This window comes from Tinamus guttatus, unplaced genomic scaffold (genome assembly GCF_059628265.1).
Source record: "Tinamus guttatus ecotype Peru unplaced genomic scaffold, ASM5962826v1 Tinamus_guttatus_pri_ptg000327l, whole genome shotgun sequence".
NCBI classification, from domain to species: domain Eukaryota; kingdom Metazoa; phylum Chordata; class Aves; order Tinamiformes; family Tinamidae; genus Tinamus; species Tinamus guttatus.
Genome location: NW_028288861.1, coordinates 232095 through 247566, shown reverse-complemented (window position 1 = coordinate 247566; position 15472 = coordinate 232095). Strand labels below are relative to the sequence as shown.

Genomic DNA, 15472 nt, shown 5'->3' with positions numbered 1-15472 from the left:
TCATGGAACAACCTGCTTGTTATCTCCCTCTGGTTTTCCCCTCTATGGAAATTCATCTATAGAAATTCCTGTAATAGAAATACATGGTTTCAGTCTCTTTTGTCATAAATTATTTTGCTCAGCATAAAGTAGGAACTTCTAGCTGTGAAGTTAAGATGTATTGTGATGTAGAAAGCTCTGTTATGATGTTTCAGGTTGTAAAAGGTTGCATTCTGTCTCCGATCTCTACTGGGGTTGCTCATCCTGGAGCAGGGCAGGCAGAGTATGTAGTTGTGAAATGACATTTGAAGATAGTTTCTTAAAAATGCAACAAGTACTGGATTTGAATATGTTGGAGAAGAATCAACATAACTTATTACAGATGTTCTTGTGTAACTGTGGTACTGCTTAAAGTAGCAGAGACATCTGTCTGTAAATTAGATGGACTTATAAGGAAAATGCAGCAAATTATTTGTTATTCTAGCAGGTAAACACAGGTACACAGTAATCAGCAGTTCTAGTTTTTGCAGTTCTTTCATAGTGAAATGTGAGCTACATAATACTTATTTTGCATCATGTTTTGGGAAGAGATTTAATTTTGAAATCTTATTTCTCTTCTAGGTTGAACCAAATACAAAGCTTTTTCCAGCAACTTTTATACAGCCTACAAGCACAAATTTGGTTCAATTTGAACTTGGTAAATTAAAGGTATTAAGTATTTTCCATAATGGTGCTTTTTTAAATATGTCAATTCCCACAGAAGTGCCTGCTGAATTCAACTTGTTTAGACTGAATTTGTGAATTAACCTTTTGTTTGGCCCATTTATTTTGTAAATGTAATGCCATCTTTTAGTGTTATAAACTTAATAAGTACAGTTAGGCACTGCAAAAATTAACTTCAATATACTCATTTATTTCAGAATACTATGCCTTTATCAGCAGCAATTTTTAAAAGTGAAGAGAAAAATCCTATTCCTCAATGTCCCCCTCGTCTTGATGTGCAAACAATTACACCTGTTTTATGGAGCAGGATGCCAAACACCTTTCTGAAAGTAGAAACCGAGCGTGTCAGTGAGCGCCATGGCTGGGTTGTGCAGTGTTTGGAACCTCTGCAAATGATGGCACTTCATATCCCAGAGGAAAACAGGTATGTCTGGAAGGAACTACAGCAACTTGTTTGTGGAGGAAACATCTTGAAGCAGGTAGTTAATGTTTCAGTGTTAGTCAAGCCTGTCTTGGAGAATATTGACACTAGAACTATTTAGAATTTCTGTTCTTCTGAGCTTCTATGTGAGGAAAATTTAAGCAGATGTAAGAGGCTGAATCATTTTGATGCTACTTGATTATATCAGTGTACATGAGATAAGACAATTTTAATGACTGCTTAATTTTCTTTTTATTATATTCTCTCTTTAATCACTGTGTCTTTAAACGTTTTTTTTTTTTCAGCTTGGTAAAAAAAAAAACACATGTAAATATGATTTTGCTGCTTTTTTATGTATTAAATGCTTTCTAGTTTCATCTGCCCTGAATTTTTATCAATTTACTGATGAAAACCTGATTTTCTTAGATTTCAGATTGTTTAAAATTCATATCCATTGTTTTTAGAGTGATCATCATAAAGGTATCCAAATATCAGATGATTTAACCTGTGAAAATTAAACTATAAGCAAAAGTGCAGAACAAAGCTAATGGAAAATGTATGCTATTATCAGTTATTTTGCAGTGTTTTGATAATTTAAAAACTAATATTATTCAACTTCAATAAGTGGGCTTTGTAAGACTTTCAGTGTACTTTCAGTGTTCCAAATACATTCTTCTTACAAAAAAAAACCTTACCATAGCTTCCAGAGATGCTTTTTGTCTGACCTTTTCCCTCCTCTTTGGTATGGACTGCTAATTATAAATAATTTCATGAAATTATCACACACTTATAACAAATATCACACACTTACCACAAATTATAACACATCACCACTACTTATTGTTGCAAGCATTAAGATTAGTCAGTACCAATCTTAATATTAGAGGTTGAAAGCAGAAATGACCATAGTGTGTAGACATAATTTTTTAATGAAATTACTATTCATGTATTTGACTGGTGTTCTGTTTATTTTTTTGACAGATGCGTTGATATTTTGGAACTATGCGAACAAGAAGATTTAATGAAGTTTCACTACCATACTTTGAAACTATATAGCTCAGTTTGTGCTCTAGGTAACACTAGAGTTGCCTATGCCCTTTGTAGCCATGTGGACATATCTCAGTTATTTTACACAATAGATAATCAGTATTTACCTGGACTCCTACGATCTGGATTCTATGATTTGCTCATTAGTATTCACCTGGAACATGCCAAGCAAGCCAAACTCATGATGAACAATGAATTTATCATTCCAGTTACAGAGGAAACTCGAACTATTAAATTATATCCTGATGATACAAAGAAACATGGTTTACCTGGAGTAGGGCTTAGTACTTGTCTGAAACCAGGTTTTAATTTTTCTACACCTTGCTTTATTGTGACCAGTGAAGAACACCAGACATCGAGCCCAGAGATACCCCTTGATATACTCAAGTCCAAGGCCATAAGCATGCTAACAGAGGCAGTGCAATGCAGTGGTGCTCATATACGAGACCCTGTTGGAGGACAGGTTGCATTTCAGTTTGTTCCTGTTCTTAAATTGATAGCAACCTTGCTCATAATGGGGGTTTTCGATGATGATGATGTGAAGCAGGTGTTACTCCTCATTGATCCTAATGTTTTTGGAGATCACAAGGATGATTTAGAAGAAAGGACGGAGAAAGAAGAAGTTACGCAAGTCGAAGAAAAAGCTGTAGAAGCTGGGGAGAAAGCAATAAAAGAAACAAAAGCTCCTATAAAGGGCTTATTGCAGACAAGATTACCAGAATCTGTTAAACTTCAGGTGACCATCTTAACATGAATTTATTATACATAGCATATTAATGCTGAGAGAAAGGTTGTTCTTTGTTATATTCCTGAGATTTAAGATCAAGATATTTATTCCAGTTTGCCTTGTGACTTCTTATAAATAATCTAATTTGATGATGATGCAATTTCTATGGATTTTTTCATACTCAAAATAGATATGCTAATGCTAATTTCATTGGTCTATTTTGAAAGAGAACTAATATTTCAATGCATTTGGAGAGTAGTGACTGTGTGAATACAATGCAGTATGGTATGACCATCATAATAAAACTCTAAACAATTTATCACCTTTACATCATTTAAATAAAAAATGCAAGGAGAAAAAACTTCTCTCGTTTTTATAATCAGTTGTGATTGTGCCTGTAGCTCTCTCCCTGAGTACAATTTAAGAGATAGATTCTAACTTCAACTTTTAAACTTGTGTCTGTTTTTCTTTGCTAGATGTGCCATTTACTCAATTATTTCTGTGACTGTGAGCTACAACACAGGGTGGAGGCAATTGTATCTTTTGCAGACCGTTACGTATCAAAGTTGCAATATAATCAGAAATACAGGTACAATGAACTCATGCAAGCCTTGAACATGTCTGCTGCACTGACTGCCAAGAAAACTAAAGAATTTCGTTCTCCTCCTCAAGAGCAGGTAATATTAAACAACTACTTGAAGCCAAAGATTAAAAAAAATCTTAGTCATGATCAAGAGTTCTGAGTTCTAAACAAGCATAGCAACTGCTGGAGAACTAAAATGGAGTTTTAAATAAAATATATTAGGGTGCCACGATTTACTCATTGTCTGAATGTTCATATTTGAATTACAAAATTAAAGCTCTAAATCAAAGGCGGCATAGATTTACCTCGAGTATAGAAAAATTTTTTTTCTTCCCTTAAAGATTAATATGTTGCTGAATTTTCAACTGGGAGAGGATTGCCCTTGTCCAGAGGAGATTCGGGATGAGCTGTATGACTTTCATGATGATCTTCTAATTCACTGTGGTAAGTGGCAAGCGTTTGCTGCTTTTCTGCTTTCCCTGAGAGGTAAAAACAACAGCAACAAAAAGATTATTAAAAAAATACTCATACTGGGGGGGAGGAGGTTACTATCTTGTGTTATTATCTATACAGTGAATTTTCTGAGTAACTTTTAGTGTGGATTACCATAAACATGGGAAATGTGTCATGGTTTTAGACAGAGTAATACAGGAAAATATCTAATAGGTGGATTTATTTTTTGACTTAATTAGTAATAATAGGATTTGGGTAAAAGAATAAAATATTATTACTGTGAAGTTAAGCAGTGTATGATGGTGCCCTTAACTTTTGTTTTTTGTTTATTTATTTTCTAGTTCTATGTGGCTTAAGTAAATGTATTTTTGAAGCCAAAATTATTTACTAGACTATTCAAATTTTAGCCTAAGCAGGGAAATCATTGGATTACGAGTCCAGTTACAGTGATAGGAACATTTACAGTCCACATTATCGCTGCTCATTCCCAGGTATGAAACAGCTAAAAATAATGGGAGCAAATTTTCTTGGATCAACCTTTTCTTGGATCAACCTCTTTGGTGTTATGGCCGCTCTTCAAGTGTCCGAATCTTGTGCTTGATGTCACTTCTTGCCTTCATGAAGAAGGAGACAGGGCCAGGAGACTGAATTGTCAGCATCCCAAGCTCTTCAGCAGGCAGCATTAACGATTTCTTCTTCAGCCTCTCTCTGGCTGATTGAGGTCACTTTTAAACACTTGTTAATATTGTCTGCAAGTCCTATCTTCTTACTGATATTGAGTTATTTCACTCCTAATCATGTTTCATGGGTGAATCCTCCATGTTTTGTGAGTGAACTTTTGTTACTGTTTTCTACATTATGTGTATGTCGAATGACTTAAAGAATTTAAGATCTCATAATCAAGTAGTTTAGTGATCCTCTGGATTATAAACAAAATCTCGTCTATTACTTTGTACAGATTTACTATAGGTGGTCACTGTAGAAAAGTGCTGCTCTTTTTCTGTGTCCTGATTTGGTCGTGAAAAATCAGTTCTAGGCAATCACAGCTGCAGATAAAATGAATAGGATTGTGCATTGAATATTTAAAGAGCTTTTTAATACCAAGTACATTTTGAAGACTAAGTGGGAAACTATGAATGCAATCAAGTAATTAAAGACTGCATCTTAATGAATACATGCGAGTAGTCTGAATTAAGGTTACTCAGGAAGTCTTAATTCTAGTGTGTCCTAACTGTGAGCGGTTAATTTCGTATGCTAAATAATGTTCCTCTATCATAATTTTTGTGTGTAATTTCTTAGTTAGAAGCAAAAACAAACAAATTCAAAATAGATTTTATTACACAGCATCAAACTGATACTTCTCTGGTTCCTCTGCTGGGTTGAAATTGTCTCTTGCAGTGCGTAGACCTCCCCCACTTAAATTACTGTCTAACTGGCAATACTATATGGTCAGCTTTAGAAGGAAGTGCTGCTCTGAGAGGACTAAGTACGAGCCATGTAGTCTGTGGTCCTGGAGCTGTGTCCGTCCATTTCAGCTGGTCACTGCTCGGCCTGTGTTTGCTTTTGTTCCAGTGTGTTTCTTATCCTTCAAGGCCCTAGCTTACACTTTCAAGTTTTGCACCTTAGGACTAGTTTTCTTGCCAAATAGTTCTTTGCTTTCTATTAATATCCTACTGCGATTTCTCTTTTCTTAACCTCATTCTTAGCTCTTCTTTTTTGTCCAACCAGTCTCACACTTTTCTTATTCTTGAAATTCCTCACCCAATCTTGCATTTCAATTTCTGGATTCTCTCATGCTTTCCCATTAGCTTGGAATTTCACCTTCTAAATCACTGATTTAGTCACTGCTAGTAGCATCTTGAACTCCTTCCTCTTGGTAGCTGCCAAGCCCAGACTTATTCTAACCTGTGTATTTCAGTTAATTTTTCCTTAGTTTCTTTATACAGTACTAATATATAGCCTCTATATATTTTTCCCTCTGCTTCAACTTTTTCATTCTTAGTATTCTGTTTGGAAATTCCTTAGTTCTAGGAACTTTGACCTGCAACCAAATAGCAGAAAATTGGCTACATTTTGGCTCTGCTCCGTTAGTGCTGGTTTGACAGGAACCAGCTTATCTATTTGGTGCTTCTGCATGTAGAAGGTGTGAGAGATTTGAAAATGCTTTAAATGGCTATGAAGCAATGTGTTGAACTGTGTGAGCTAGTTGTCAAATGACAACCCTTTAGGTACATCATGTCCTATGAATTTTTCATGCAGAGCTATAATCACCAGTATAACATCTCTGAACATCTGCCTTCTTACAGTTGTAAATTCCATTAGTATGTTTGTTCGTAAATGCTCAATATCTCCAGCGAAAAATAGCACTATAAGATTCATCCATGCATTTCTTTAACTTATGCTCTGCAGTTTGAAGAAATTAATAATTATACATTAAAAAACATTAGTAATGAATCACATTTAATCAAATATAATTAACAGTCATAATTAATGGCTATAGTATCTTCTAAAAACACCACCTTTTTGTTGGTAATACTGAAAAAAATAATACCGGATAATAATAATCTGGTTATGAAAATGTGTGTACTGAAATAAAAGTTAAAAAAAAAAAATAAATAAAAACCTACCTGAGCCAATATAACGTAATACATAATACAGCTACTGGCTTCCACAATTTTTTTTTTCTATGAACTTAGTTTGCAAAATTATCCAATAAATATCTTGGTATTGTTTAAATATTAAAGCAATTCATCTTCAAAGGTTATCGATTATTTCTGATTAGTGTTATTATCTGTCAAGGTATTCCACTGGAAGAGGAGGAAGAGGAAGAGGAAGATGCCTCATTAACTGGAAAACTCCGTTCATTAATATACAAAATCAAGGGTCCACCAAAAACAGAAAAAGTAGAACCTAGGGAGGAGGAGGAACAATCTCCTAGTAAGTTTTCTTTCCACATACATACTTTTGTGATGCACGTGTTACAGGATTTGCAGTGACAAGAGCTTCCTTTAAGGAAACTTCATAGTGGACTGAAGAAGGAGACTGCATGTTTTAAGTTCTTTTTGACTTTTGGAAAAATTATCCTATATATTGAATATCTTAGATGCATTTTTTCTTAAATGAAGTGTTGAAAAAAATGTGTGGAAGAATGTTCATCCAGATTGTTCAATTTAAAAAATAACTTATGTCACAGTAATAATCTAGATTCAAGCTTTCTAAGCTTTCTCCAGTTCTTCTAAACCCATTTTTTTTCTTTTCTTTTTTTTGAAATGCAATATTTTTTTTTCATTTTTTCTTTGCTGCTTGAGAAACTATATGGTCTCAATATCAAGATATAGGTGACAAAATGGTGGTTTTTCTGATTTTTGGTTTGCATATTGGCTTTCACTATGCAAAGCTTTCTTTTCAACTTTTACCATTATGGGGTTAGTTTCTTTACTGTCTCAAAAATACATGGTGTAGAATGTGCAGCATTCTGTGAAGAAAGAACTACAGTATGCCAGTCTGCTGTTGCCTTAGGGCCTTTGTCAACACTGAGCACCAAAATAGTTGTTAAAATATGAACCGCAAGATTGAATTTGCCAGCCTAACTTGGGCTATTGTGATTTTCGCTAATAAATTCTGTGGACTTGTAACGGTGCTCAAAAATGTCATGTTCCTGAGCTGACCAACAAGCTAAGTTTTGTTGTTAAGCCTCATTTGTGGTTTCGTGGAAGGGATATGATGATGTCAGCTATGTCAGGGAGCATACATAAATTTTACCTCTTATGGAGTTAGGGTATCTTTTCTTGGGCAATATTTTCTGTTGTAAGAAACAAACAGAAACATAGTTTTGGACCATTTTTTATCTTTGCGCTTGACACACAATGCTACTCACAGTTACTAGTTTTGAACTATAGAAATGAAATTTGAGCAAAATTTAAGATGGCTGTTTAGATATCTAAATAAGAACTATACTAAGCACTAAGGAGGGGGTAATAGTAGGATCATTTTAGTAGATTTAGTATTACAGAATGGATTATCTTGAATAAAAACGTAAGCAACCATAGATCTATTCTGTGGCCTAGTCTTACTGAGGTCTGAATTTTCATGTTATATGTGAAGTTGTTGCATATAACTCAACTTCAAATAATTCTACCTGATGATGGTGACTTTATAAATTAATTTAAAAATAACTTGTTCTAATGTATCTCTTCATATCTATTTTCTTCTATCGTCATATCTGTCTTCATATCTATCTGTTATATGGATATACTATAGTACATTTATATATAGAGATATCTAGAGAGAGCTATAGATAGGTATATATATGTATATATCTATAATATAACCTGTCTGTATTGAAAGAACAATATTTGACACGATCCAAGATATTTGGCTACTTAAGTAGAAATGTCATATCTTTTTCTTTTTATGAGTACAATTACTGTATTCATACATAGCTTGAGGTGAAAAAATGCAGCATTTAATATTACAGGTTTTTTATTCTGCTTTTTAAGTCTTTAATATGGGCCTTCAAAATCTGAGGTCAGAGGAAAATACATCTTTGATATTGTTAGTTTGTCTGAAAACGATTCTCTATAAATTTATAGATCTTTTTACCATTTTCGGTGACCTTCAGGTTACTTATAACATAAAGAGAAGCACTGACACCATTTATCAGGGCAAAAAAAAAAAAGTTCCTTTCTGCAGCAGAGTATTATATAGGAGGAAGAGTGGGTTACCCCTGTGGGTTTGCTGAATAATATTAAGCTATGACGTATTCTTAGAAAATGGAAATATTTAACTCAAATTCTTGAAAGGAAAGTCTGCATTCTACTTATGAGATAAGAAGAGACACAATCTAATACACAGAATTAACAACAATATATGTGGAAGAGTACATATTGCATCACTGAAAGCTGTCCTTCTGTCCAGCACAGTTTAATAACCACACCAGATTACTGTCACTAATTTTTGAAGCAATATCAGTAAATAAAGTTTCTTAGCTTAGTGGTAACAAACAGTATGCGTCAACAGGTTGCCTTTATCAAGGGAAAGGTGGCATAGACAAAACAATAAACCACCTGATATGTCTGTAAGACTTTTCAGGTAGACTAGAGCATATATGCATCCTCTCGTTCAAACTTAAGTTAGCTGAATTATTTAGTTTGTTTTTGCAATGCAGAGAGATGGAAAGGAAAATTAAATTTGTTATTATTTCATTCCAAATTCAAAAGAAAGCTTGTTTTAAAAGAAAAAATACTGTATTCTGCATAATATCTATTATAATACATATGGTTTTAAATAATACATATATTCATAAATGTAGATATCAGATTTAAACCCATAACAGACCATTTAAGCCCAGTGACAATAGCCTCTACATGATTGGATTTATTTTGTATTCGTAGCCGAATCCAATGCCATTGAATTCCTCTATAATTCTTGCCATATTTTGTTTCTGCCCTTTTATGCTTTACTGTAGCAAATAGAAACAAGCAGAAAGGGAGACGAAGGGTCTGTTTCAGGAAGCTTTCTCCATCCTGCTATGGCTGACTTCACAAGCACTGCCTGACAAGTGTTTGAGCACTTAAAGAGCATAGCATGTTTTGTTATGTGTCCTTGTAGAGAGGAAATTAATAATTTTTTGATTCAGGACCATTAAAAATACATGACTGCAGTAAATCAGTTTTACCTTGTTAAATGCTGCCAGAGCTTACATCATATGTGCTGCACTATGAATCACTTCAGTTTTGGTTCTCTGAAATGCTACGTTTTCAGAGTAACCAAGCATGTGCTTAACCACAAATAAAACCACAAAATATCATTGTTCATTTCATTATAACGAAATAAGAATGGAGAATATGATTTAGCTGGCTAACTAGTTTTGTTGATTTAAGTTTTGTATTAGTTAAATACCTGATTATATTCCTGATTATAGCTTTTCCAGTGATGGTTCAAGCCATGATAAATTATTGCATGTATTACTGATGCCTTAAAGATGCATTACTATTATTAAAGTAAAAATTACAGTTCTCCTCCTGCTAACGTCTGCTACAAGGGTGGTTTCAGCCTCTTCACTGCCCGGGAACAGAGCATATTTGTAAGTGGTAGCCAGGAATGTGCTACGTCCTGAAGTAGTTTCAAGTTCTGTTTGCTTCATTTGAGCAGCAATTTGTCATTAATATTTCATCTTCGCAGTGTTTCATGTTGATTTTGAAGGTTTATTGCCCTTTTAGCTTTTCTCCTTGAATAAATAATTTACTGTGGCTGATTCTGCTCCAAGCAGGAAAGCACTAGTAGCGAAAGGAAGCGTATATTCCTTATCACTGTTGCCTCACCTCAAAACACTTAAAATCAGAGGCTCGGAGGCTACTCTACGATGTATTCCTGTGCATGTGCTATTGCCTAATGCAGGAGGGATATACATGGTATAAATAGGCAGGATGGTTTGGTTTTGTTGTTTTTCTAACCTATTTTTCTCTGAATTGAACGTTTTGCCCACGTCTCTTATTTTTCATGAGGAAGCATTAACTTCCTCCCAAAATTTACTGGAGTTGCTGTTTATTCCCTTTACCCTCGTATGTTCTGTTAAGAGTCAGAAATTGAAAGTTGATATTTTTCTTTAATAATTGACCTATTGACAAAAGGTAGTGTGTTCTATACCAGAAATCAATGACATAGTCAATGACTTGAACGGCCATGGAGGATTACTAATTATTCTAAGGAAGAAGAGGTTAATGCATGAATCAAAAAGGAGACCACAGAGTAGCACTGAAAGGGGAAACTGCCCTGGCTGCAGGAAGTTATAAGGACTCTTTACAGGGTCATTAAGTGCTTAATGTATACGATATAGAACAGCTCCAAGCAGTAATTATTGTGCAGTTTCAAACAAAACCATTTTTTAGAAATTGCTTTCCCAATGAGAATGGCTTTCTACTAAGAGATGGAAAATATAGATTAAATTCCTGTTATAAATCAGTTTGTATGTCCTGATCCTTGTAGTGTGTGCAGTTGGAATGTTCCTTTGAAGAAGAGGTAGATCCTTTGTTTGAAAACAAAAATACCTAAATATTCATTTGAAAGAATGAGTAACTGAAGTGCATTCTCTTGCATCCTGGTTTCAGTCTTAACTGGATATTGGATAAAAAGGATGGCTATGTTATCCTTCTTCCTATCTGTTTTGTAACTAGTGGGCTTTTTTTTTTTTTTTTTTTTTTTTTTCTCCCCTCTGGCAAAAACATTTGACAAGTTAATTCCACCTTCATAGTTTTAATGTAATTTAAATCATGTTTTCCAGTCAATTAACTGCTTACTGAAAACTTCATGTAGACTTTTTTATTGCAAACTTAGGCTCATGTTGGCCAGAAATCACTGCCATAGGATGATGTTTCAATGGATTATGAAGTTAGATTTTGTAATTCCTATAATGAGAGGATGTTTATAGCAGAAAATGAGAAAATGCTCTGTATTTATTACTTTTTTAAATAAATCCTAATATAGAAGCTAAATTAAAAATTTAAATTTAGCATTTCACTTACAAGGATGAAACTCTCGGGTCATGATATACTAAGAAGTTTCCATTGCTGAAAATATTGTATCATTAGATTACTAGCTAGAAGATTCTTTTCTGTCTCTTAGGAGTATCTCACTTCTCTTGAGAGATCCCAGAATTAGCCTTCCAGCTGAGGAATCCTGTTCAGGTGCTCACATACTTTTCCTGTTATGACATTGTTTGCTGTCATCAGTTCACACCGATAAATATTTGTTGACATTTTGTGGTTGTCATATCTAGTAACATTTTACACACCTTTTTATTTTAGCTACGCTGAAAGAACTCATTTCCCAGACTATGGTGCGCTGGTCCCAGGAAGACCAGATTCAAGACCCAGAATTAGTTCGGATCATGTACACCCTGCTCCGTAGGCAGTATGACAGCATTGGAGAGCTCCTGCAGGCTCTGAGGAAGGCCTACACTATTAGTGCTGTCTCTGTGGAGGATACCATTAACCTGCTGGCAGCACTCGGACAGATACGCTCACTTCTCAGTGTCAGAATGGGGAAAGAGGAGGAATTGCTAATGATTAACGGATTAGGGTATGGAATTAAACTTTTTCTTTGAAGTTTGAGTAAAGTATTGTGCTACATTACTAAAACCTTTCATTTTAGAGCACAGATGAAAATTACTGCAGTGAAGTGCATTTACTGTCTAATAATTTCATTTTAGTTTCTCAGAGATATGTCCCATTTTCACAGAAATTTCCAACATGGCTTCACAAAGATTTCCAAGATGATTCTCTCTACCTGTATCAAATGCATCATAAATGTTTCTGTGAACTTGAAACTTTTTCTGACATAAAGCACCCAAACTCCTTTCCACTATATTTAAGTCTAATGAAGGATTTTGGGATGTTTGCCAGAGCTTCATCAAATGTGCCTGTTCTAGCAGCTTCACAGAAAATAGATGACTCCAGTCGGTATTGATACCAATAATACAAATAAAATACCAAATACCAATAAAACTTAAGTCTTGCTTTGGTATTTCATGTGTAAGTGAACCGATTTGCTGGTACCTTTATAATAGGTAACGTTGTACAAGAAGTTAGTTGGAAACTTCTTCTTCTTCTTCTGAAGCTGTAATGTGATCTGAAATATTTCAGACAGTATTTAGACAGTATTTAGCATGGCATATCAGTAGAAACCTAAGTATTTGAACACAAAATACTGATGATGTTATCCCTTATAGCATTAGAATTTTAAGAAATTGTCCTAGGTGAGAACTCTTTTTCTCTCTGTTTCTGCTATGAAATGACTTTTGTTAAGCAGCTGTATTTTGGTGCTGTGAGATTTCAGAATTTAAAATACTGGCTCTACAATGTGTTCATATTTCTAAAATGTCTGATAATGTATCATTGATTTAAATGAAAGTGCTCTTTCTTAAGAACGTATTGTTGCCTTTTCTTCCATTTAGGGATATAATGAATAACAAGGTGTTTTATCAGCATCCTAACCTAATGAGAGTCTTGGGCATGCATGAAACTGTTATGGATGTGATGGTAAATGTGCTTGGAGGAGATAAATCTCAGGTAATTTCACCATAATTTTATTTTTAGTTCTGCCCGTTTGCACTTGTGTTTAGCTGTTCCTCTCTCTGACAACTTTTTGTTACTTGAGCTTGTCCAGTACCCCACCTTTCTTTGCATCTTTGGTCACAGTGCTCATCTAGTTTGGTAAATTTCTGGCACTTTGTGTCTAGCTATATCATTAGAGAGTTACACAATACTCATATACTGCTCTTAGCACTATCATGGTATACTTAATAGCTCGTTTCAAGGTAAGATACTATTAATTATATGATGATTAATACATTTATAATTTATAGTTTTCCCAAGTCTTTGTTTTGGTTACAACCTGTATGAGCGGTCATAGGTGGTTTAGAAAAGGAAATTAAAAAACATGGTGCCTTCTAGCTCAAGTTACTAAGACTTTCACGGAAATTTTTAGTGACATAAGTCTATAACATTTCACAGAAGTTACCATGTTATTCTTAACAAGGAATGCAGACCTAGAAAATGAAGTAGTAAATGAATTTGGTGTTGCACCTTTTAGCTTTGATATATCTGACCGTCCCAGAATAGCATTTGAATCTTCCTTTGTGTCTCCATTCAACATAGAATGCATGGGGAGAGTTAAGGAGTACAGAGGGAATGCAGAACATCACCCTCTGATCTGAAATTGGCATAGGTGTAGAAGCCTTACTAAGAATTACTTATAAGAAATAAGTTGTGTTTGGCATTTGATCTATTCTGGAGTCCAGATGCCTCTCTGATGCTTAATCAGAGATTTATTTTAGAAATATCCAAGCAATGAAGGTGTCTTTGAAGTACAGAAGCTTACAGATACTCAGGATCCAGTCCCTGTAATCTTCTTAGGGAGACAGAGGACCACAGTCATGAAATAACTCAGCAAGGCTTATTACCCGGGTTTTGCACACCATTAGCACAGACTTCAGGTTTGGCAGCGGCAGATTTTGAGTAACACGTCCTCAGGTAGGGAACTGTGAAGACAGCGAATCATTGCTTTGGAATTCTAAACCCTGAATTTTCTTCACAGCACCTGTAACCTTGCATGGAGGCTTTTCTATATTTCTTTCAGAGGGGCAGTTATTAGCATATAATGTGTACCAAGGCTAAAAAGGGAAATTTTGGACAGTTGACAGAATGCAAGTTAATATTTTGTTTTATCAGGCCTGTTCTCTGTATAATGTAAAAGTCCTGTAAAAACCTTTTATATGAAGGCCATATATTGTTATTGTAACATATATGTTATTGTTATATATATACATATATATGTACACATATATATGTACATGTATACATATATGCGTACATATATACATATGTGTACATATATGTATATATAACATATATGTTATTGTATACATGTATATATGTATACATATATGTGTGTATATATATGTTATATATATGTATATATATAATATATATACATACATGTTATTGTAACATATATGTAATTGTATCGATTCTCCCATATATGTTATTGTAACATATATGGGAGAATCTCATTGTTAGATTCTTCCATTTATCCAAGAACTGAGGTTCTTGGATATCACTGATTGTGCTCTGACATAGTATTTTGGTGGTTGAGCTTGTTAGCATAATGTTGTTGATACAGTGTTTTTGTATGGCTAGCGTGCAAATCTTTTTAAGAGGAGAGAATAAAGCTTACAGCTCTCTTCAAAATAATTTTTCAACGTTTTAAACCTGATGGCCAAATGACCCTAAGGGGTAAAAAGGCAGAAAGGAAATGCAAGCTCTTTCTTAAAGCTGCATTGCCTTGGTAACTTTGCTATCCTCTCCCTGCTATGCATGCAGGAAAAGGAATCTGAACAGATTGGTAATTAACATATTTCACTGCTTTCTCAACTTTCTTCTCCAGCAGATCGCTTTTCCGAAGATGGTGGCAAGCTGTTGTCGATTCCTGTGCTATTTCTGTCGAATTAGTCGTCAAAACCAAAAAGCCATGTTTGAGCATCTTAGTTACTTGCTGGAAAACAGCAGTGTTGGGCTGGGTACGTTATAATGGCTAAAACCAAGTCCAGGAAGAACTGTGATATTATAGATCTGTCACCTAATTTGTGTAGCAAGATGAAGCTTGTCATTTGGAAAGACCTTTCTGAAGCTTAAACTGCTTTGCAGATTCACCTTTCATTTTTCTTTTTCTTTCTGTCATTGTATTTCTCTGAGCTGTAAAAAACAGGATAATATAAATCTGTGTATGTAAACATCTTGAAAGACAAGATCAAATCCTTACTGTTTGGCTTTTTTTTTTTTTTTCCATTGAATATAATTGTGTTCGGAAATCTAAGATTAAAATAACCCTCTCCGATGCTGGTTTATTTTGTCTGAAAGCCAAAATGAGTAGGAATATGCTTTGCATGTTTGGGGATCTTTTACTTTGCTTCGTTATCCCAGAAGTTAAGCCCGCTCTTGTGATTTCTTATCCTTCAGAATTTCGGATCCTTGATTTTTTT

At 34.5% G+C, this 15472-nt stretch overlaps 1 protein-coding gene across 1 annotated transcript in view; it reads left to right on the top strand.

Annotated features, from left to right (window-relative positions):
• The window catches only part of RYR3 (ryanodine receptor 3), a 179545-nt gene that overhangs the window by 89635 nt on the left and 74438 nt on the right, over window positions 1-15472 (top strand). The window contains exons 34-42 of the mRNA XM_088529281.1: window positions 601-687; window positions 900-1126; window positions 2105-2906; window positions 3374-3574; window positions 3822-3924; window positions 6733-6870; window positions 11739-12012; window positions 12887-13001; window positions 14881-15010. Coding sequence (XP_088385407.1) covers window positions 601-687; window positions 900-1126; window positions 2105-2906; window positions 3374-3574; window positions 3822-3924; window positions 6733-6870; window positions 11739-12012; window positions 12887-13001; window positions 14881-15010 — 2077 coding nt within the window. The remainder of the gene's footprint in view (window positions 1-600; window positions 688-899; window positions 1127-2104; window positions 2907-3373; window positions 3575-3821; window positions 3925-6732; window positions 6871-11738; window positions 12013-12886; window positions 13002-14880; window positions 15011-15472) is intronic.